This window comes from Geospiza fortis, unplaced genomic scaffold (assembly GCF_000277835.1).
Source record: "Geospiza fortis unplaced genomic scaffold, GeoFor_1.0 scaffold138, whole genome shotgun sequence".
Classification (NCBI taxonomy): Eukaryota; Metazoa; Chordata; class Aves; order Passeriformes; family Thraupidae; genus Geospiza; species Geospiza fortis.
Window position 1 is genome coordinate 7,021,539 of NW_005054307.1, and position 23,115 is coordinate 7,044,653.

Sequence of the window (23,115 nt, forward strand, 5' to 3'; positions counted from 1 at the left end):
ACTAACCAAACACATTTGAATGACAGGTTAAATGTCATTGTTATTTCAAATATGTAACTCTCCCATCCTTGATGCTATTTGTATTATATTTAATATGGGACCAGATCCTGAAATACCTAATCAAAAGGCTTGAACTGCCGTGGCCAAGGAGGCTGCCCCATAGCCACACTGCACCTGATTAATGGCAAATGTGGTTTCTCATACAGATTCTGCTTAGTGTTTCCCAAGAGCTGTGATACATCCTGATGTAGTCGGATTTAATTGTCCTGAGATTGTAATTCCTTTGCCCTTCCAACCATGCTGTTATTTTGAGGACATATTAATTTTCAGAGGTATTTTAGGCAAACCAAATTACAATCTAAAATCCACATAGGTAGAGGTGGGGCAATTCCATTACGTTTGCTGAGGTAACCTATGATTTATCTCCATGTGGCTGGCCCACGGCCTCACCCAGCCTTGTGACAAACTCAGTGAGAAAAAAGGTCAATGCTGCTCCCTAGTGGCACTGGCCTTTGTGCAAGCCCAAGTATTCAGAGACATCGTTTTTCTGTTCTTTCTTGTCTTACCCTGTAAGTGTTTCCGTTGAAAATCTCGATTTTACAGGTTATAAAAATTTATTTTCCCTGAAACCAAACAAGTAATGTATGATCTTTTTCATAATTTCCACCAGAAACTGGTTTTCAACTCCACAAATATTAACATCAGACTAAAATGTGAAATGTATGAGACATAATTCATCGTTGGTGATTTATCTATTTAATTTATTTGAGTTTTAGAACTCAGCATGATTATTTAATAAGTATAAATATCTTACATAATTTAAAGAATAAAGAAATAAAATACTTAAAGAAATTAAAATACTCTTTTAAAGAGTAAAGAAAAACTAAAATACAATTGAAAGCAAAACCACAAAGACACTCAAGTGCCTTTCCATTTCTAAATTGAGACTTTAAAACCTGTATTGTGAAGCAAATAAATTGTTTAAATTTGGGCAACAATTACTGCACAGAGCTTTGAAGCATTATGAAACATCCCTTTTATTGCCTTACCCTCATCTTGACCCACACTGTTCTCTCAGTCCCTATTCTTGTGAAAAAAGATCCTTGCACGCAATTCCCCTTTGAAACTTACTGCTTTTAATCATCCTGGAGTGACACATGTTGCACCATCCAGTCAAGAGCTAAACAACCTTTTTCTAAAGCACTCAGCCTTTTTTTCAATAAAAAGACTCAGAAAACTGAGACTTAGGCCAGAAAATTGTGCTACCCACAAAATTATTTCAACCAAGCACATTGAGGGCCTATGTTTATCAGCTTCTATTCACAGAGATTATTGCACTACTGTACAATTAAACATTTAAGCTCATTTAAACTAAAATACGTATAAAATGCCACTCAGTGTAATCAATATGAAGGGAAAACTGCATAAATGTTCAGACCTAACATGATGTTTTTCATTTTGCAGTGTCATTGGACTCCCAGAAGAAGAGGACTGGCCTAATGATGTTGCCCTTCCAAGAAATGCTTTTACTTCCAGACCCGCACAACCTATTGAAAAATTTGTACCAGATATCGATGAAGTAGGCAAAGACTTGCTTCTTGTGAGTTTCCATTCATTGTTCCCTGCCTCACATGACTGATGGCTCCCACTCAGCATGCAACTTGCCAAGAAAAAATGAAGTTTCCATTTAATGGAGTTAGTAAAAAAAAGGTCAAAAATAGATAAGACAATTTGTGTTAATTTGTGAAACAACAGCACAAAGACACTGACTTTGGCTCAAGAGGTGTAAGAGCTGAGAATAGCTCAAGATTAGGAAACTAGGTCAGAGACATATCTGTTTGACCTGTCGTTAGACCTCATAATTAGATCCTCATTACTGACCCCTGTAGTTCCACTGGAGCAGCCACCCTTATAGTATTGGCCTGATGTGAGTACAAAAATGGATCTACCATTTATGTGCTTTAGTGGACCCAGTATAAAGCAGGAAGTAGACTGTAGTGGCAGATTACATCTGCTAGCCTTGTACTGAATGCTGAAAACTTTACACTTGGAATTCACCAATTATTGCCTCTTGCAAATGGCAAGGCTGAACAGAAGCAAAAGAATTGGGCTGGTACAGCTATTTCCATCATTGTTATAAATACATTAGAAATCCCAGTCCTGAAATTAAATCTTGAAATGGAATATAGGGAATGACCTTGCATCAGTTTGCTTCATGCTGTGCTTGTTGAAATCTAGTTAGATTTATTCTTTGGAGGTCTTCTAAAGATCTTGATTCATGTGAGCTAGGTAGAGTGCAATTCTTGAAAGACTTGATGCATCTCTTCAGGAGCTGCTGTCTCTGGCCAAGGTTATCTCAACAGCAGATGGTCCCTGCAATGTCCTCATGATGGCAGCTCCCAGCTGCAGAAAGCTGGACTACATCTGGCCACTTGAAATGACGAGGGAGAAACTGCTATGAGAAAAATCTGTTGTGCTTGCAGACAGCTTGGAAGTGGAAGCTAGACATGGGACAAGAATTAGATCCTAGGAACAAGAAGGAACAATATATGGCTGAGAGCTCAGTGAGTGTGAGGCACGATGGAAGGGGGGGAGGGAGGAAGGAGATTAATATCTGTGCCTAGAAGGTGAGGTAGGAAAGAGATCTGTTCCTGCTAGGCAAAGAGATGATAACTGGGAGCCACACATGAAAGGGGAGAGTAGAACTGGAAGTCACTGAACTAAATTTCAAGAGTGAAATGACAGAAATTCTGATACAAGAAAAGAAAGTAGGACTAGGAATTGGTTAGACAAGAACAGTAGGAAGAATAATACATTGAGGTGAATGCCATAAAGAACAAGATATCAACGCAAGGCTAGGGTAGAGATTTCAGTGGTGGCTGGACAAAGGCTGGGATACAGATCAGGAAGGAGGGCCATCAAAGTGCAGCTAGGAGGATGAGGGAGAAACTGAACACACAGCATAAGCAGATGAATTCCTGTGCATGTGAATTAAAGAAAACCTGTATTCTGGGATTTCATAAATTGTGAATACTTGAATTTTCTAGCATGTAATTTTTGAGGTGCCCATACTCTTATACTGTGCCCACACTCTTATACTCACTGCTTGTTTTAGTATGGATGGTCATTGTGCATCGCCTTCTGAGACCCTGTTGTGTTCCATACTGATCATAAACTGAAGGTGGTATGCATTAATGTATGTATGCAATGACAGCACTGTTAATTTACATTGTAGTTAAAACTAACTTCTTTTCATACTTTCAGAAATGCTTAGCGTTCAACCCAGCCAAAAGAATATCTGCATATGTTGCCCTTTCTCACCCATATTTCCATGATCTGGAGAAATTCAAGGAGAATCTGGACTGTCACATGTCATCCAGCCAAAACTCCAGTGAGGTGAATGCATCATAAGTGCTGACTGAAGATGAACCATAAATGAACAAGACATGTAGCTGACAAGGCCGCTGTCCCAGACAAACCACATAGCTGTCCTAGCGAGATCATTATTTGGAGGTTTTATGCACTTATCTTTTATTTTGGGATTGTGATGTGCTTATCCATGGAAATCAATCTAGTTTACTTTTATCAGAGCAATGCAAGGGCCAGGGCTTTGACCTGCTCCTGTTGCAGCTTTATGTTTGTTTTGGTTTTGTTTTGTTTATCTACCTGGGAAAACTCCAGATGAAGAGAAGCTGCTGACCAGTTTTGCTGCCGTTTTGTCCTTCTAATATTGAATGCTGCCAGTGTTTCATGATCAAGTCACTGCCATCGATGCAATCTCTCTCTCTCTCTAGCTGCTGAAGCATGATTTGGTACTTTATTATTGTTATTCTGTGACATTTAAAGAATGGCATTGAAATACCAGATCTCTGCAGCCTGCAGTTAACTGATACATGTGTTAATACATTCAGCTACTGTTCATTCATAGCAGATATGCAGGTGCTTCCCCGCTTGAAAACATGGATAAATTAATTTATCATTTTGTTGCTCTATAAAAATAACAGTGATGATGATGATCATAATAAATGTCTCAGCTTTTAGGTTTTTTCATACACAAACGAGTTATTATCTAGCTATGTTTGTGTGCATGTTTCAAAAAACTGTCCTGTTCTTACTGTTTCAATTTCCAAATGGTCTTTCTGTGTTGAAATGCAGACATGTTCTAGTCCATTATCTAACCCATAATTCCCCCATGAAAACAGCTGCAAGCATATTTTCTTCATCTCATTCCAAATAATTTTCTGATATCCAGCTCAAAAGATATGAGCAGAGCCAATGAAAATCAATACAGATTTTCACCTTCAACCTGTTCTCATTGTCAGCCAAAAACAAAAATAGAAGAAATATTTCTGGCTCAGAAGCAGAGAATCCTCTACCTGTAATAAGCACGGAGAAGTATTTGTGCTGCATTGTTCTCTGTATACTGTGCTGCTTTACCTGCAACACCCCCCAATGCATTACAAGTGCACGAACATTAATGGTCAAAATCCCTCACATATCACTTACTAAGCAGGCTTGTTTTCTATGCAGAAATGCATGACCTTCTCTCCTAAACCATCATGTGGAGATACTAGCACATGCCTCTCCACTAAGGTTAATGTGCCATTATTGAATGTCAAAATAACGAAGCAATTTACTTGTCTTTATAGCACAGTTATTTTAAATATTACCTGAAATTTTTATATTTAGTATTTTTACCTTAACTAAAATATATTTTCAGTATTTCGAAAAGAAACTTTTATTTTTTTAATACTGTACAGGGGAAAAAGAAGTATTTTAAATCCATAAAAGCTGTTCCCTAGCTGTTCAGTGCATTTACTTGGGCGTGACTTGGGGGAAAATATTGGTCCAATGAGTATAACTGATGCTAAGTGAGGCAGCCAGCTTTGCTTTCTCCTGTGACAGTCCCTTAGGCTTCTCTCTTCCTCATCTCTATTTCATCTTGTCTAGGTGGTGAGCCAGCATTATATCCTCATGCTTGGCAGAAGCAGGTCCTTAGCAGTGAGTTGGGCAGTGTAACTTTTCCAGCTGTGACAGGGGAGCTTGCAGCCATCTCACGGGCAGGGCTCTCGCTCCTGTGGCGACCCTCACTGTTAACTCTGTTTCAGGTATCTGCGCGCTCTGGGTCATGGTCCACTGCTAGAATAGTAAGTGGATCTTACCTATCTCCTGGATAAAGCTTTTTGTTACTGCTAGACATTAAAATATGTGATATATGGTTAAATTAGGTCTACTTTAAACAAGCCAGAGTTTAAAGGACTACTTGCATGCTTGCATGCAGTGGCCTGTGCTTTCCTTTAAGCCCAAAATGAGCCTATGCAAAAAACTTCAGCAGCATGAACAGGCAAGTTGCAAATTAGGCCTGGCAAGAGCATGCACAAAGCATCTGCACACAGAGATATCACAGATCTGTAACGTCAGAATTTCAGAAGCTCTGTGAGCAGGAAGCTGAAGGCCAGGGAGCTGTCACAGCAGCAAACCTAATCTTGGCCTTGCCTTTGTCATTCTCTTTGTTCCTACACCCAAAGGGAACTGCAGACCTACTGCACTGGTGTTGTCCCAGTCCTATTGCTGTATGGGTTAGTGGACCCAAGTGTGAATAATTTTTACAATTCACAGAGTAGGATGGGCCAGAGTGAATTTTTTGCTAGCAATTTTTAAACACTACGTAGAACAATAAACTGAGACAAAAGTCAGGAGACTCTTGAAACAGTAGTAATTAGAAAAGCTTTTTTACGGAGTTTAGCACTTTTGAAAACATTCCACATTTTACCTAGCACGGAGCTATCTGTCATACATACCTTATCAGGGCATTCAGCTGGTGTGGCTTCCCAGCAACTGCTCAGGGAACTCTCCCAGAGCTCTCCACCAACTAATACAGGGTGAAAATGTAGAGGAGGAGATGATATTTTCCAAATTAGGCTTAAAACTCTCAGATAGAAATGTGCATCTGTTCCACATAAGAATCTGTTCTATTAAGCTTAGCAAAGCTAAAAAGTAGACAATATGGTTGCTGAATGTAGATACATTATAAGGGTAAAAACAGAAAAGAGGGGAGAGAATACTTAAAGCCAAAGGTTAGTGTTGGCCCAAAAACTAATGAGAATGTGGAAATCACCAGGAATTTAACTACTGGAGCAGTATTTCCCAATCGTAGTATCAAAGAGCTAAGCAAGCAGCAGAGAAAAACAGGGGCTGGCTTATGGAGTCACAGGCAGGGCTTCTGCAACATGGTGCTGTATGTTGTCTAATATTGTAGGATCAGGTTATAAATGAGAGCATTCAGGAGAACAGTTTCAAAGGGCTGCATTAATGGTCACATTGTGGAACATCTTTCCAGTGGGAATGGCAGGAACAAAACCAAGAAATCTAAGAATCTTGGCAGGGTTAGGGAAAATATTTCTCTAATGGGGTCCTTGTGGTAGCAAGGGCCTGGATTCAAAGGACCAACAATTTTTCAAATTACCTCCTTTTCCAAATCTCTTCAGGAAGAAATTCCATTTGACATGCCATAGACTTAAACATATTCCAGTCTTCCCTGCCAAACCATGTGGGGCTGCACTTACACTAGTAAACTGAGAAAGCCTGTTCTCTGGCTGGGCAGAGCACTGTTGTTGGCTAATACCATGCCAGGAATCATATTTATAATTAGACAGCACAGACAGCTGTGGGACGGTGCTCAAACCCATGCCCTTGCTCTTCTTATGTTACTGGTATAGCTCTAATATTTTTGTACCTTTACTCATTACTGCCATATGGGTAGGATGTAGGAATTGTGTAAGTGAAAAAGAAAGTGCTGTGATGTAAACTCTTTGTACACTTTTAAAGAAGACTTCAGAGTGCAATTCTTCTTAGTGATATCTAAACCTGTATGTGTTCTCTTCTACAGGAGTGGTTCAACAGCAGCTAAAAAACGCTGAATAACAAAAGATGTATTAAGTATAGCTCCTAGAACACCCACAGCCAGGCACTGTGCTCTTCTTAGCAGAGAACAGGGTGTTCTGGGTAATGGGAGGAGAAATTTCTATCTCCCACCAACCTTTTTTTTTTTCTTTTTAATCACTACTACATAACTCTGCAGAAAAAAACAGACCCAATAGCTAAGGAAAAAAATCACCACAAGCAGCTAGTGAAGTGCTAATTGCTGAACCATAGCAATCCATCTGGTGCAGCCCTTTTCTCTTCCCCCTGTCCATGCTCACACCAGCCTTCCCATTTGTCTCCTTCAGCTCCCTTATGTAAACAGGTTTCAGTGATGCTCACAGGTGCTATTTCCAGCAAGATTCTTCCAAATGCTCCATAGCTACACATAATGTCAATGTCCCCTCCATTCCTATTACTAAATCTTGCTTCTTTTAGTCTCACAGTCTAAACCAGTGATGAGACAAGAACTTTGTGCACCTCCTTGCTTAGGCTTAGTTTTGTGTACCCCTGTGTTGCCTTCTGTGTGGTTAGTAAAATTCTAAAAATAGGATTTGTGCATATTTCTGTGTAGGTTGTGTCCAGGCTCCAGGTTTCTTTCAGCCTATTAGTCCACAATGATCTATAATAGAGCATCTTTCCTTGTTGTTTCTGTCCTAAAACACACCAAAAAATGAGGGCGTCATGTTTGCAAAAAAGTTAAATTTAGGGCTATGTGTACAGAGCATTTTTAATGAAAGGAATCACTAAATTGCAGCATTTGAACCTCTTCTGCATGGGGGAGGGTTTCCTGCATGGTAACTCTTACTTGGTTTTTATACTCAGTGGTTGTTTTGGTGAATAAGAAGAAAATATTGTGCCTTTCTGCTTTTCACAGGTTCGCTCACTGTCTTTGAGTTTTATTATGCATATTATTCTTTCTGCTGTTAGGTATTAGACCAACTTTAATGTGGAAAATAAAGAGAAAACATGCTGGTTTGGTCTTCTAGCCAGCAAACTAGGAGCACTTACCTGACTCACAACTGAAAACACATCAGTTGTCAAATACATACATGAATGAGAAACCACACAGTTCAGTTTTAAAGGCCACATAAATTAATTATGTTCCACATATAAGATACATTTGAATAATGAGGAAGTTTATTCTAAGAACTCTGTTTTATAGAACCACTTGGCTAGTATTTTTCATATACAGTAGGTCCAGGAATAGATTGACTTTTATATACAATGTGAATTAGAAGTTACTAGGTTATTTGAGTGATTTTGTTGTTTTATGCTTGAAGCTTGAATTGATTGCAAGCTTAGGAACCTAACATATTTATTTTATTGCTTCAAAACTGCTTCTAAATATCAAGATCTCTTTTGATTTTAACAGGATTTCACACTTTTTTTTAATGTGTAAATTATGTTCTTGATATTAGTATGTTAGAGAAAGCATTTTTCAGAACTGCATTAGTGGGGGAAAATTTAAGAAATTTATTTTTACTTTCACAGAGAGGTGAACTCTTAATAACTGACTGTCAATAAGCTATACTTTTACTTCCTTTTGATTACTAAGCCTTGAGTATACAGGTTACTTTCAGTGAAGAAAAAAAACAGAATCTCTAAAAATTAAATGGGATTTTATATGTTTAAGCTTCCAAGTTTTATTTTCATATCCTTTTTTTTTTTTTGTGCAAGTACAGTTCAGATGTACAAAAACATGACCACAATTTTAGCAGTCTAACAGGCTGTATGACTCAAATTGAGGTTTTATTTGTGAGCTGTTTATTTTATTTTATTATCTATCTGCGTCTTGCAAATTATTAGATAATGGCTGTAATACAATTCTAGTTTCTGGACTAGACTCTGTAACCATCAAATCTCAATAATTTATGTAAAACAGAAAGAGGCTTTCTCATAGATTCTGATTACCTAGGCCATTAAAAGAAGAGAGATGTAGACATATGAACTGACAAATATACTTTTGCCAAGTGTTGTTTCTTCCCTTTAGTTTGAAGCTTAGCAAGTATTGCATACTGATCTGCAATATATATACAATGTAAGAACCATAAAGACCACTTAAGAGTAGTGTGCACAAATAATATGAAAAATGGCTCATTAAACTCTTTGAGAAACTAGCTGAAAATCATTACTTTAGCTGTAACACTCAAAATCTTGAAACTCATACATTTTTCCATTAAAAAGTATTCCTGAAAAATTATGTGTATGTTTTTAATTCAGTGATAGGCATCCAAACAGAACTGAATCAAGTGGGAGCTTGTTCTCAAAAGCGATTTTTCCAGGCTGAAGAGATACCATCAGTTCTTCATGTATTCATCAGAAACTAAAATTAACCAGCACCATTCTTAGATGAGCCTTTTGCTTTCTGGGCAGAAAACCCCAGAAAAACTGTTGGTAAAGTTAGTGGAAAATTTGCTTTGACTTAAAAGTCCTATGGAAGCTTCTGCAATATTTTTTCTGGCCTTCATTGAAAGACTGTGCAAAACAGCAAAGATAAATCAAAACTCCTTAACCTTATGGTCTTTTCCCCTTCACATTACATATTTTATCTGTTTTGGGATGAATTGATGGCTTTTATCCAGCCCAATGTTAATGAGACTTTTGCAAGGCTAGAGAAAGTAAAAAGAACTTCTGCTGTAGTATTTTGATTGTTGGTGGGTGTAGTAGGGCAGATTTTTTTTGTTTCCAGAAAGGATCAGACAAAATATGCTGCCTTCTTTGAAAAAGAAAAAAAGAAAAAAAAAAGCACCCACAAACAGCTGACACTTGGTAAAGATTAGAAAGGAGATTTTTAAGAAACTATTTGGAAAATATTGTCAGGATGAGTGAAAAGGAGCATATTTTTGATGTGAGAGATATAAATGCAATCAATGTGTATTAAATATGCATTGAAACTGATACTTTTTCACTGACTTTGCAAAGTTGATAGGGTTTTATGGAAGAAAAGCATCCAAGTATGAATTTATTCAAACTACCACTTAAATGTTCATTTGCACTAAAGCAACCTGTACTGTTTGAAAGAAGATGGGAAAACACATCATGTTAAACTTGTGATTTACTTTGGTGTCTACAAGGATGTGTTATAAAGCTTTCAAGCTCAGTGTCCATTTTTGAGCAAGACAAATTCTCATTCACACTATTCACTTTCTGTGAATCCATCCACATGCCTGAAAAAACCACATTTTCTAGTGTTTACATGGATACTTGCTCGCATTGACATGCTCATGTTAAATCCAGACAGGGGAAAGTCTCTGCCACTGAATGGAAAATGAATTTTCACAGACTGACAGATTCCTTTGTACAATTACTCCTAAAGGGTTTGAAATCAATTTTCAGCATTCATTTTATTCTGTGTTTCACACGTACATCATGTTATGCTAATTCTCAGCCTTTTTTTTTTTTTTAACTAAGACCTCATTTCTTTAATGTTAGGATCAATTTTGAGTAGTTAGATGAAGGAGGAAAATCGTGATGTGATGGAAAGAGAAAAAATGGGCAGAGAGCAGGAGAGTTGGCAAGTGAGTTTGACTACATGGAAAAGTTATTTATAAACATAGGGGGAAGACTTTTTTTCCAGTTGTTTTGTTTTCTCCTGTCACATAAGATGATAAAGCAAGATTCAGGAACAGGATTTCGGTTCCAGATACTTATGCCAACTCAAGTTGTGAGTTACAGTACACTTCTTCAACATAGCAACAGCTCTATTTTTTTAATTTTGCATAAGCTAGAGCTTTTTCTGGGTAGATATAAAAAAAAGTCTTATGAGACAGCTTGACAGCAGATTAAGCTGTCCACAGAGACAGTGCCTGTAGTTCAGCTGCAGACGCTGGAGAATGTACAGCTCTGCTGCAGGAGAGCCACTGACTGTCTGTTAGTGTGCAGTGTTCTGCATTAGAAGTTGACTCCTGCTGCAAACTGAAAATCCTTTGGTCATCCAAAATGGCATGGTTTTGCACACTTGGATTTTGATAAGGTTATCCACATGCAAGTTTTGCTGGATCAGTCCATGGTATCAGTCCAGAACCATCCTGTAAGATGATTCACCATCTTACAGGGGCAAGTCTGAGAGCTTAGCAAGTGTGTCTGACACCCAGTGTAAATAATAATGCAAAATCATCTGCCATGGGAAAAGACTTTTTGTAGGTTGTAGAGTAGGAATGAGCTTTCTGAGCTTCTCTGCCAACAGGAGAGCTACTGTTAACTATTATTATGCCAGCTCCAAAAATGCAGAATAGGAAGTCTGCATGACACTTTGTTGTGTTCAGTCTATGTGCATGGGTGGCAGGGTAAGTGTTGGCACAGAGTGGCTAATTTTGGTCCTTCCATGAAGCATGAGCAACTGGGCTTGGCACAGAGACAAACTTCACAGTTCCAGGGATGGGAAACCTCTAATTCTCCACAGTTCTCTGGCTCTTGTTAAATACATATACTGGTAGACCACTCAGCCATTCAAGCAGTTCTTTCCTTATCCCAGATCATCCTTCTGTGACACTGTGAAGGAAGCCTTGAGGAGTCTATTCCTCAGCAGTTTTCCAGTTTTCCTGCTTCCTCTCACTGCAGTAGCAATTATGTCATTTGTATCTGACTCTGCTGGTGCTTCCACTACCACTAAAGTAGCTGTGAGCTAAATTACTGCCTTGTGACTCCAAGCTTCCAGCCTTGGCCAGCCAGTGATTTGTACTTTAGTTTTTCCTTGCTTCTCATTAGAAACAGGGAAGTAGTACAGTAGAATATGGCAAAATGTGTGCTACTTTCGCACTTTCTGGTTTAAGCAAAGCAATCAACTAGAATAGATTAGATTGAACATAATGTTCAGTTGATCACCAAAAACAATTTTGGATTCAGAAGATCATTTACTAAGTACAGCAGATCCCTGAACAACTGTCTGTGATGCACATTTTTACAAGAACACACAATGATGCCCCTGTTATACAGAAGATTTTGATGGGTACAAGACTAGAAATGCCAGCCTCCAACTGCTTGCCCTGCTTCCCCTCACCTTCCCCAAGATGGCTATTCCCAGGAAGAGGATTCCTCCCAGCACTGGGTGGAGGAACTGTGAAACAGTCCCCAGCTCTCAAGATAGGTTGTGTTCATGTAGATAATCAAGCTCATTCATGCCCTTTTGGGCATGGCAGTGTAAAGTACAGAGCCCTGCCACAAGTACTAGGCACAAACAGACCTTAAACACCAAAATAGTCTCCTGAAGGAAAGTCTTCCCTGGATCTAAAGGGGATAGTATGTTTACTGTTTCTATGACAGTTGACTTCTGCTTTTGCATTTTAAACAGCAGTGATACAAGAACACTCCCTAAGAAAACTCTCCCACTGCACAAAAGGGACGATACTAAATTCTGTGGGAAAAGACAAAATGTTGTATTCCAGGTAGATTATATGTATGTCAAACAGTCATCCTTCATCTGTGATAGAGAATAATCCACCAAACTGGGTTTAAAATGTAGCCTGAGTCTGCAGCATGCTAGTTAAATAAGTGTTTTTCTAGCAAGGTCCAAACCCGCCATGATTTCTTGCAGGGACTTCATTGGAGTCCCTTTTAAGCAAGGTGGCTGTAACCATGGGTACAACAAAATGTATTTCAGAAATTGGATGCTGGCAAGACATTTGTGGATGTGAGGCTGTAGAAGGTGGCTTAATGTAAGCTCAGGGGGGGATGTGCTTGTGTGAAAGTATTGGTTGCCATGCACATTTTGAACTGAAGTTACCTATCAGAACATAATCAAAGGAGTGCAGCATCATGAGATTAGAGGATTTTTCTCTTTAGATGTCTAGCAACCATGTGGTGTTCCAGCTCTGTTTTGTTTTGATTTGATTTATTTCACCTCCCCACTGCCATTCTCCTTTTTATTGTGTGTAGTAAGTTGAAAAGAAAAACATTACCTTACAGTTTACCATCTCAAAAAGAGAGAAGGCCAGCAGTCAGAAAATCTTGATCATTCTGTGGTGGTCAATATTAAGGGAATCATAATGCTGAGTTGGAAGGGACCTGTCAGGATCATTGAGTCCAACTCCAAGAATCACACCATGTGCCTAAGAGTGTTGTCCAAATGCCTCTTGAACTCTGTCTGAACCAGGCTTGGTACTGTGACCACTTCCCTGGGGAGTCTGTTCCAGTGCCCAGTCACCCTCTGGGTGAAAAACCTTTTTCTGATATCCAACTTAAACCCTCCCTGGCTCAGCTTTGAGTCCTGTCACTGGTCATGAGAGTGAAGTTGTCTCTGTTTAGTTCCAACAGACAGAATTCAACATCCACAGCATCTGCCTTCCATTAAGCACTGTTAAAAACCTGTCATTCTCCACAGTGTTCAAAATCTTTTAGCTAGAAGTTTGAACTCCCTTCCTACAGCCCATTTGGAGTCACAGCAATGTGAGCAAACAAAGTTTACATTATGATGGTGCTTTTCAGTGAGAAGTGAGAGCCAGTTCCAGTTGACACGTGGACTGAAAGAGTCTCAAGGACTCTTAGCCAGGCACCATTCATAGGCAAGGCAGTCCCTTCTGCTAGGGCAATAAATACATTTTAAAACACTTATGATAGGGAAAATAAAAAGGTGCCATTTATTTTTCCAATAGAATCTGTTTTCTGCACAATGCTGTATCATTTTGGCACTGAATCCAAGACCACAGATGAACATTGATTTGTTCCCTGCAGTCTTTAATTTCCTTGTAAATTCTTTACAAGCATTCAGATTAATGTATTTGTGGTCCATTTCATTCCAGTTCGTTTAAGTGGTCTATATCTGCCCTTGAATCTCATATTAATTTTATTGTTAATACAATATTTTGCTGCATTACTTTGAACAGCTTTAAAAGTATGTCTTTGAATGCTCTAGTTAAAGAAAAATTATACTTTCAAAATGCTGTGTTACAAGTTGGAACTGTATGTTTATATTATAACGCCCAAAGGCATCACAGGGTGCTTTTGTCTGTATGTCTGTCTTCTACTTTCTGTGTTACAGTGTGTATTTGTACTTCCTCACTAACTTGATACTCTTCAGTCTGAAGGCCTAAATCTGCAAAGACATGAATACTGTACCTCAGCTGAGCAGTCTCACAGAGCAGAGAGGGCTTACTTGTGTGAGTGTAGTTGCTCACAAAAAGTATTTGCAGAAAAAGGCTTTCCTCTAGGAACTGACTTTAATTGTGAGGACACGTGGTTGATAACAGCACCAAGACACCAGTAAATGGGGTCTGTGTTTATTGAAAATGTGGACACATTTATCTTCAAGTTATTTGACATTATTCTAAATTATTGCTATTATGATTTAGTATATTATTTCGTATAAAAACACATTAGTCCTGTGAAAGGGTAGTTGCAAAAAAATGTGTTGAGTCTTGCTGCTTTATTGTTTATTTGCATTTAGTATACATTTTGGTTGTTGAAGTGAAGCTAGCTTCTTAGAGAGGCAGGAAGATAGATCATTCTGAAAAAATCATAAATACACATCATATGTGCATTGAGTTTTGCAATTAGAGTAGTATATGTGTTCAGATTTAGCAATTTTTATTTTTTAGAGAATTTTTGTTTGTTTTAATATGTAAAGGAGTAACTAGATTACTTTGAAATACTATTGTAGAGCTAATTTTACACGTAGTGGGGGGATGTCTGAAAAATTAAAATTAGAAAACATTACATAGGCTGCCTTTGGCTTCAGTTTGTTTGTAGAAGGCCCAGCAAGTATCTGTTGATTTCAGACACTTAAGCCAGGGGTCAAGTTTGTGCAGCATCTTGTAACTGAATAAAGTTTTCTGCAGTGATAAAGTTGCCCATCTGGGCTTGAAGTAAGATTGCTGCCTAAACAAAACCTAAAGGCAGCAAATTGAGGTGCCTTTTTTTTTTTTGGGGGGGGGGTTGTGCATGGACAATTGCATGAATTAGGGGTGGAGATTCAAAGTATTTAAAATCATTTAGCATGATTTACTCTTGTTGGAATTCCACTGACTACAGTTAAATTAAACCAAGAATTTGGCCTTGTAAGCCTACAAATTTCAGTGTCAGGCAGCTCAGGTCTATATAAAGATACTTAAGCTTAGTAAATCAGCAAGAATACTATATAAATTGTAATGTGTGATAAAAATCTTAACTCTAGTTACATTATTTCTCTAAAAATCTCTATTCATTGCTTTTTTATACAAAAGGTCAGAACTGCACTTCTTAGTGGCATTGGGATGTATGGAGAAAAGCAGGATGCTGGTACAAAAATGTATCAGAAATAAGATTCAGTTCTTACTGTTATGAATATGAACGAGGCCAAACTTTCTCCGGAGAAAGAGGTTCTCGTTTATTAAAATAGCTACAAAGAACGGAGTACCCAGGATAAGCCCAGGCACCCACACAGCGAGCCAAAACCAAACCAGTATCCAACAAGAAGAACCCAAACCCAACGGAACTTCCCCCATTTATAGCCCCCTTTGAGTCCAGGATTGGTCCATTTTGGATCCGCATAATGATTGGTCCATTTCCAGGCTTCTATTGGGCTTTAATGCCGTTCATTCTGGACCAGTCGTTTCTGCAGGGCTTTGAATGATTGGTCAGGACTTCCATCCAATCCCTCTTTGACCTCGCCTTGCCCTGCCGGACCACTGTTCCACCAAATCCTGGACCCTTCTCCTAGCACATTCTGATAAGCCCCCTCTCCCTTAACATAATACAATTAATATAACATAATTAATACAATATAATGGAACTATACCCTAATTTAACTTAACTTAACTTTTACCTATAACATTACTGCTCCATGTGTGCCTACGTTACACGTGACAAATCCCATGAAGTTAACAGAAGTCATATCAAGTTAAGCCTGTTTGTAACTCTCACAAGATACTGGTTTAAGAATCTTCAAGATAAGTTATGTTCTCAAAAGGCATTATTAAACTTGTGGTTCCAGGTTTACAGAATACTATGAACAGTGACGACAGCTTCTGAGACACATCCAGAGTAATTTTATTAATTGATACACCAGACCAACATCCATTAGCAAATCAAAATCTCTCTCAGTACCTTCATTTCTCAGTATAATTTTATTTTAAAAAACAAACAAATAAAAAAAAATTCAGAAAATTAAAACAGCCTCTATGCTGTTTGGATTATTTCTTTTCTCTCTTTTTCCACCTTTTTTGTCATAAAATATCATTTTGCTCTGGAGTTGTCTAGGATTTGCTAATTCAAGGAAAGCATGCAAAGCAGTTTGGAATATGTTTCTTCATTCACCTTAGGGCATATGTTCAGCTGGTGAAAATCAGCATAGTCCTGTTGACTTCTACAGCATTGTATCAGTCTATACCAGTGCAACAGTTGGCATGTCAGGTTTTAGCATTTCAAGTCACTTTACCTACATATGCAATAGGATTCTGTTTTGCAAGAAGGAAAGTTATACAGTGCAAACTGTACTACCTAGACTACCATTGATATCTATTCACAGGACATGATTTCACTGTATCATTTCATACTTGAAATTCATGACGTTCTTTTAATCAGGGTACAAACATGAAAAGGTGCGTGTGTTACTGTTTCTTTTAAAGGTGCATCATTTTTTTTTATTCTGTGTGCTTAATAGTTACTAGTCAATGTTCTTTACATTCTTTGCATTCAGCATTTAAATCACCTATGTGTGAAATACAGTATCACCTGCAGAGGTACAGAAAAATGTAACAGCGATTTCTTGAATTGTTACTCCAATATACTGGTTTACCTTTTAGTCATCAATATGACATCAAGGGGCTACAGCATGTGAACTGTGGTATATAGAAGTCTTGCACCATTGCTGTACAGGAAATCTTGCAGACTCTCTCCTCTTCTTGCACAGCTGCTGATTACCATATATGCATTGGGAAAAAGTATATTTCTGCTGTACAGAATGGCTGGGAAGTAACACAGACACTTTGGAAACTCTAGAGCTCCCTTTGCAAGCTTTCAAACAAAGCCCTTTGATCTAACTGCATGCCTGTTCCGTGTCCCAAATTTCACCCTATGGGGCTTTCTGCTTTAAGAACACCCTCAGCTGGGGCTACTTTATGTTGACTGCATTGAAGTTCATCGGAGCATGCACCTTGCCATATTAACATATTCTTTAGCTTTTACAAGTTTGTAAAGATGGTTGACTGCAAAACTAATGTGTCAATACAGCAGAATTAAATTAAGGCACACAGGAAGTTATCAATAATGTATTATATCAGAATTACAGTCCTTTGGAACTGAACGTTTTGCTGCTGGCAGTGCAAGAAAAGCAAAGTTGTGTATTTATTGTTGGGTGCTGAGGGTTCAGTATGAAAATCAATATAATAAAAATTTTCACAGTGTCTAGTTCTCTTTAGTTCCCAAATTATTGAAAAGTAAAAAGGCAAAAAATTAGTTTTGTATTTAAAACTGCTTCACCCTTCTAGCTATATTTTTCTTTTATCTAAAAATGTAAAATGAATACAAATGCAGTAAGTATTGTATATTAAATACAGAAAATTAGCAATGTTTGTTTCTAGTTTTTATGTTTCCAAGTGTTTTTCTCAACACCCTGTGTATTCTAAAAAATCAACACACACAACCAGACACAGAAACATAAGCACATGCACACCCTTTCCAGCACCTTACTATATACCAATTTTATAAAAATCTACCCTCCTTTATCACAATTACTCATTCCTAGGTATTTTGCTTACCTACGATGAATTCCATTTAAAAAAATTATGATCTAAGAATTTATTTTTTCTTTCAAAAGCAAAATATTGCTGCAGTTGCTGGGGATGCTGTATGATTTAGCACTGATCTGTTTTTACTGAAATCTTTGTTTCGGTCCAGGCAAACTGTGCTTTAATTCAGCTATAATGGCTCTTATTTGTCCATGAAATGCACTATTTTTCCTAAACGTTATTTGATCCAACTGTTGTGCTAAATGTGCATGGTATTTTTGTATTCCTTTAGATTCTGCTATTTTCATCTTCATCTTTTAAAGAGCTGAGCACAGTTTATTAATTGGCTGTTTTTTCTTGAACAGTTATTGTCATGGTTTGACACTGGCCAAAGGCCAGGCACCCACAAAAACCATTTGCTTACCCTCTTCTGCTACAGTTGGGCAGAGGAGAGGGAAAAAATTGACTAAGAGTTCATAAGTTGAGATAATGACTGGGAGAAAACACTGCAAGGGCAAAACAGGTTCATATTTAAAAGTATAAGGTAGATTTATTATTAACAGAATCAGAGGAAGATAATGAGAAGCAAAATAAGCCTTTAAACCACCTTTTTTCTCCCCCATCCCTCCCTCCTTCCCACCAACAGTTCTGAGAGTCAGGGCCTGGGTGTTTTGGTCAGTTTGTCACCAGAGATCTTTTTCTGTTCACTCAGGGAGAGAAGTCTTTCCTCTGCTATGCCATGGGGTCCCTCCTGCTGATGCCTTGAGAGGCTACCTAGAACAGAGGCTAGACAGCGTTAAAGGAATAAAGTAGGTATTTATTAAAAAGGCCTTCAAAGGATACACCTTGGGCAGTACAAGAGCCTGGCCAAGGCTACACCCGAGATGGACAATGGATCACACGTTTTCACACTTTTGTACATTTTGGTCCATTTACATATTGGGGCTAATTGTCCAATTACAGCTGCAAGTTATGAAGTCCCATCCTCCCAGATTGCTCTCCTCAATTTGCTGTTGTTTATATTTTTTAGGTCTGAAGGTGCAATAGTGTCTTTGCTTCTCAGGCTGGAAAAGGATTGTTTTGTCTAACTAAACTGTGAAGAGAATTTGTTAACACATTATACGAAGTTCAGAGTTATATACTAATGCAGTACAGAATCTGGAAAATATGAAAGCTAAAACTTAAAGCATTACTGTGGGAGACAGTTCTCCCTGAACTTCTCCAACATGGCTCCAATCTCACAAGCAGCAATCTTCTCAAAACAGTTGCAACATTAATCCCTCCCACAGACAAAGAATCTTTTCCAAACTGTTGTGGCGTGGGTCACACGTCCACGGGGTGCAGTCCTCTAAGGATAGGTTCCTCTAATTTGGATGCAAGGGCCCTCTCTCGCTATCTCTGGAAGCAGGGACCCTCTCTCTCCATTTGAGTCTCCCACTGGATCACAACTTTTTCTGGCCTCCGCCCATTCTGGTGTGAGTGTTTTTCTCATGGGCTGAGTGGATTTCTCCATCCCTCATGGACCTGATGGGATGCAGTAGAACAGCCTGTGTCACCGTGGTCCTCACCAGGGCCTGCAGAGGAATCTCAGCTCCAGCGCTTGGAGGCACCTTCTCCCCTTCTTTTCCCACTGACCCTGGTGCCACCATGTTGTTTTCCCTCACATATCCTCTCTTCCTCGTCTTCTCTGACTAGAAGAAAAACTGCTGCCCTTAGGTACCATTGCCAACAAGTTCCACAAACTCAGATTCCTGCAGGATCCTGCAGTGCTGAGAGGTCGATCTTACCTAGGTTCTGCACCAGAGAGTTCCTCGCTGTGTTTTCGCTGCCACCCGCCACAGCGCTAGCGCAATTTTAACATCTCCCTTTGTGCCCTTGTGTCTGCAGCACAGCTGGCTTGGGGTGACCACGCCCGCAAGGCTCACTGTGGGCCACCTTGAGATGGCCCCAGCAGCAGACTTCACCCCTGGGAAAAAACTACCCAGCCCTGTTTTGATTTTCTTCTTAAACATGTCATCACAGAGGCATCACCAGCCTCTCTCATTAGGCCAGCAGCATATCCATCTTCAGACCCATCAGAGATTGGCTCTCTTGGACACAGTGGAAGCTTTTAGCAGGATCTCACAGAAGACATTTCAGTGGCCCTCCCCCACTACCAAAAATCAGTCTATGCCAAATCAACACAACTATAAATATGACTAGTAACACTTCTGGGTATATAGAAACAATAAAAGTGTATGTTTTGAGTGAAACACAAAATTACTTACCAGGCTCCAAAACAAGCTGCATTTTTTTCTGGTTTTACTTCAACCAAAAATCCTCATCAAAACACCTTAAATACAGCTTCAGCTGATTGTCAGTTCATTAAGTTCTCTTTAGAGCAGGATACAAGTATCTTCTACTAATGCAGCCTCCAACGGTCACCAGATCCTGGAATCTAAAAACTATCAGCTCAAGCATTCAATAACGTGTTAGCTTCTGGATGAAAGCTGACACGGGGACAGAAATTACTGCAATGCTAATCAAACCCTAAAGCCTCAAAGGATTTTTAACTTAGAATCAAAACTTTGTGCTGCCCTTGGAAACCTGAAGGAACCATGAAACTAGCCATTAGTTACATAAACTGCAGGTGCAACACAGACAACTAAAAAGCTACCTTTACATTATGTGACATTCCAAATTAGTCTTTAAGCACATTATAAGATTATGAGCAGCAGTCCAGCCAGGGACAGACACAAAGTGAACTGCAGTGAGGCCAGAGTCACAAATACCCATATTAGCCATAGCTAATTGTGGAAAAAGGGGGAAAAATAATGGAAATACATAACATTACATAAAAGCTACTATAGGGATCTGGATCCTGTCTGGTGCTTTATCTCTGATAGTGCTCACAGCAAGACACCACAGAAGAAAATCCAACAGTCTCTTCACAATTACGGAACAAATTCTTCACATGGGAATTTTCTTCCAAGCTGTCATCTGTGAGAAGGTGAGTTCCTAAGACCCAATTATGGAAAAGAAAATTATAGTAAAAAAAATAAAATCCCGTAAGCAAAATACTAAGGTAGGAGAAAGTATAAATGTTACTCTTCCCATTATCCACATAAAAGTTATTTCACTCTTTGTCTCAAAATTGTCTAATGACAGTAGGTGTCACATCTGATAGCACCATAGAAACAAATGTTCATTTAAAAATAATTTTAAATGCATTGTCTTTGTCTATCATTTGCCTGCCATTTACTGAAAAGGGAAAGTAAGATTTTTACAGTATCTGTATGAGTTCTCATTTTGAACTCATCAGTTGTGTTGCTCCTCCACCTCCCATTCCTTTAATAAACAAGATCATCTTTTAGTCTCCTAGCACACAGAAGTCCTTTCCCTAAGTATTTTCATCCATTTTTAGAAATCTGGTTTGTCTGGCTGGACTTTCAAGCCTTCCCATCCCAAGGAAGAAAAGCTAATTGGGATCTAATTAAAATACTGTGGAGTGCCTAGCAGAGGACTCCCTCCTCCCCAGTGCCTGCATAGGGAGGGACCCTGCACCCCTGTTTTCCTGCCATGGCCAGTCTTTCTGTTTTCAGGCACCAGGCTCAAAGCCTCACAGCACAAAGCGTGGCATGAATAAACTCTCTTAGCGCAACTTTGGTCAAAACATTTCTGAAGAGTCATTCTGCCATGGCAGATTTGACATAGCCCAGGCATTACCTCTGCTGCTTCAGCTGAGCTGAAGCCCCTGGAGGCCCGGAGCCCGGCCACTGTGCCAGCACGGGGACACACTGGCAGCTCTGCTCCAAACTTGGGCCACCCTTGACCTCCCCGGGCTGCCACAGCACTGGGGACAGCCTACACGTGTGCAGTGCCATGGGGCAGCCCTGAAACAGGGGTAACTCCACAATGGTCTAAATCTGAACATGAATTTGGGGCAAGGACTTCTCCATGCTTCACAAAAAGGATATTATAATAGACTTAATAATATTCCTAATCTCATTTTGTATGTCTTTTAATGCAATTTATTTCTTTAGCTTTAAATGTATTTCTCCAGCATTGCAAGGCAGCTCAGGAAGAACTTCTGCCTGATGTGTTTCCAAAGTAGCCATCCTTGTTTTAGAACATACCAGCTGTTTTCTGAGGAATGAAATTTCCCTTATGCACTACCTTGCAATTTTGAGCACTACATTTAACTTGCAATTGAATAAATTTTACTTGCAAATCTAGTATAGTCACTTTCTTAGTTTTCTTCTAGTTCCTCACAGGCTGCTCTTGGTTTTACTAAGCAATTTGGTATCACAAATTCCTGTGGGCTCACCAATTTTTCCAGCTCTTCCCAAGCATGAAGACAGCAAAGTTATTTCAGTAACAAAGCTCATTTGTGCTTGCTATGATTAACATATTAACATGTGATTACTTTTCTCCATTTTTACAAAGCTGTGACTAACATGCAGCAATTTTTAATGGTAATGCTTTGAGAAAAGGACATTTGAAATTCTGAGTTAAAGATCCCAATAACTCTCGGGCTTGTCTTAGCACTTCCATTAACGTAATGTAATATTAACCCTGCCGATATTACAACGCTTTATTTTGCCGTGCAGATGGCTAACGAGGGATGAGTACACACTTTGGTTTTCCTCTTTTTTTCTTATCTGCCCCCTCCCGCCGAAAGATGGTCCCATCCTATGTCAGGACGGGCTGCTGTTTCATAATACATGAAATGTCTATGCATCTACCGAAGGTAAAAGGAAAAGCGAACACTGCGGTTCCCTGTGTAACTGACCACCAGATGGATCAAGAGACAAACCTCTCACTACGAAATCCTGCCCTCTCCTGGGAGGCGGATTCCAGACGAGAGCCCCAGGATACGAGTGACGTTTACATTTCAGGCCTCCCGCTTCCAAGGCTGTCCCGGCGCTCGCCCCGCCGGCGGCTCCTCAGCAGAAGGGGGACATGGAGCTCCTGGAGCGGGTCCAGCGAAGGGCTACAAAGATGGGACAAGAGCAGCTCTCTAAGGAGAAAAGGCTGAGGAATCTGGACCTATTCAGCCTCAAGAAGATACTGAGAGAGGACCTCATTAATGAGTATAAATATGTGAAACGGGGATGCCAAGAGGATGGACCAGGCTCTTCTCAGTGCTTCCAAGCAACAGGACAAGAGGCAACGGACAGAAACTGATGCACAAAAGTTTCTCCTGAATATGAGCAAGAACTTCTTTCCTGTGCAGGTGACCGAGCACTGGAACAGATTGTCCAGAGGGGGTGTGGTCTCCCTCACTGGAGATATTCAAAAACCGTCTGGACACAATCCTCTGTCATGTGCTCTAAGACGACCCTGCTTAATGAGGGAGGTTGGGCCAGACGACCCACTGTGGCCCTTCCAACCTGTCCCATATTGTGATTCTGCGTCCCCTCCACAGCCATCGGGGCACCCGAAGCCCTGCAGTAAAACTCCGCGGCCCTCCGCTTCCTCCTGCCCAGTCCCCGCCCTGAGGCCCCACTGGGCCAGCTCAGGGCGGAGCGGGGCGGGCGCTGGCGGCGAGGGGCCGGCCCGACGCGGAGGC

At 39.6% G+C, this 23,115-nt stretch overlaps 1 protein-coding gene across 1 annotated transcript in view; it reads left to right on the forward strand.

The window, feature by feature from the left end:
• Positions 1–17,404, forward strand: part of CDK6 (cyclin dependent kinase 6) — a 136,782-nt gene extending 119,378 nt beyond the window's left edge. Inside the window, exons 7-8 of the mRNA XM_005418576.3 lie at positions 1,465–1,600; positions 3,265–17,404. Coding sequence (XP_005418633.1) covers positions 1,465–1,600; positions 3,265–3,411 — 283 coding nt within the window. The 3' untranslated portion in view covers positions 3,412–17,404. The remainder of the gene's footprint in view (positions 1–1,464; positions 1,601–3,264) is intronic.
• The last annotated feature ends 5,711 nt before the right edge of the window (positions 17,405–23,115 follow it).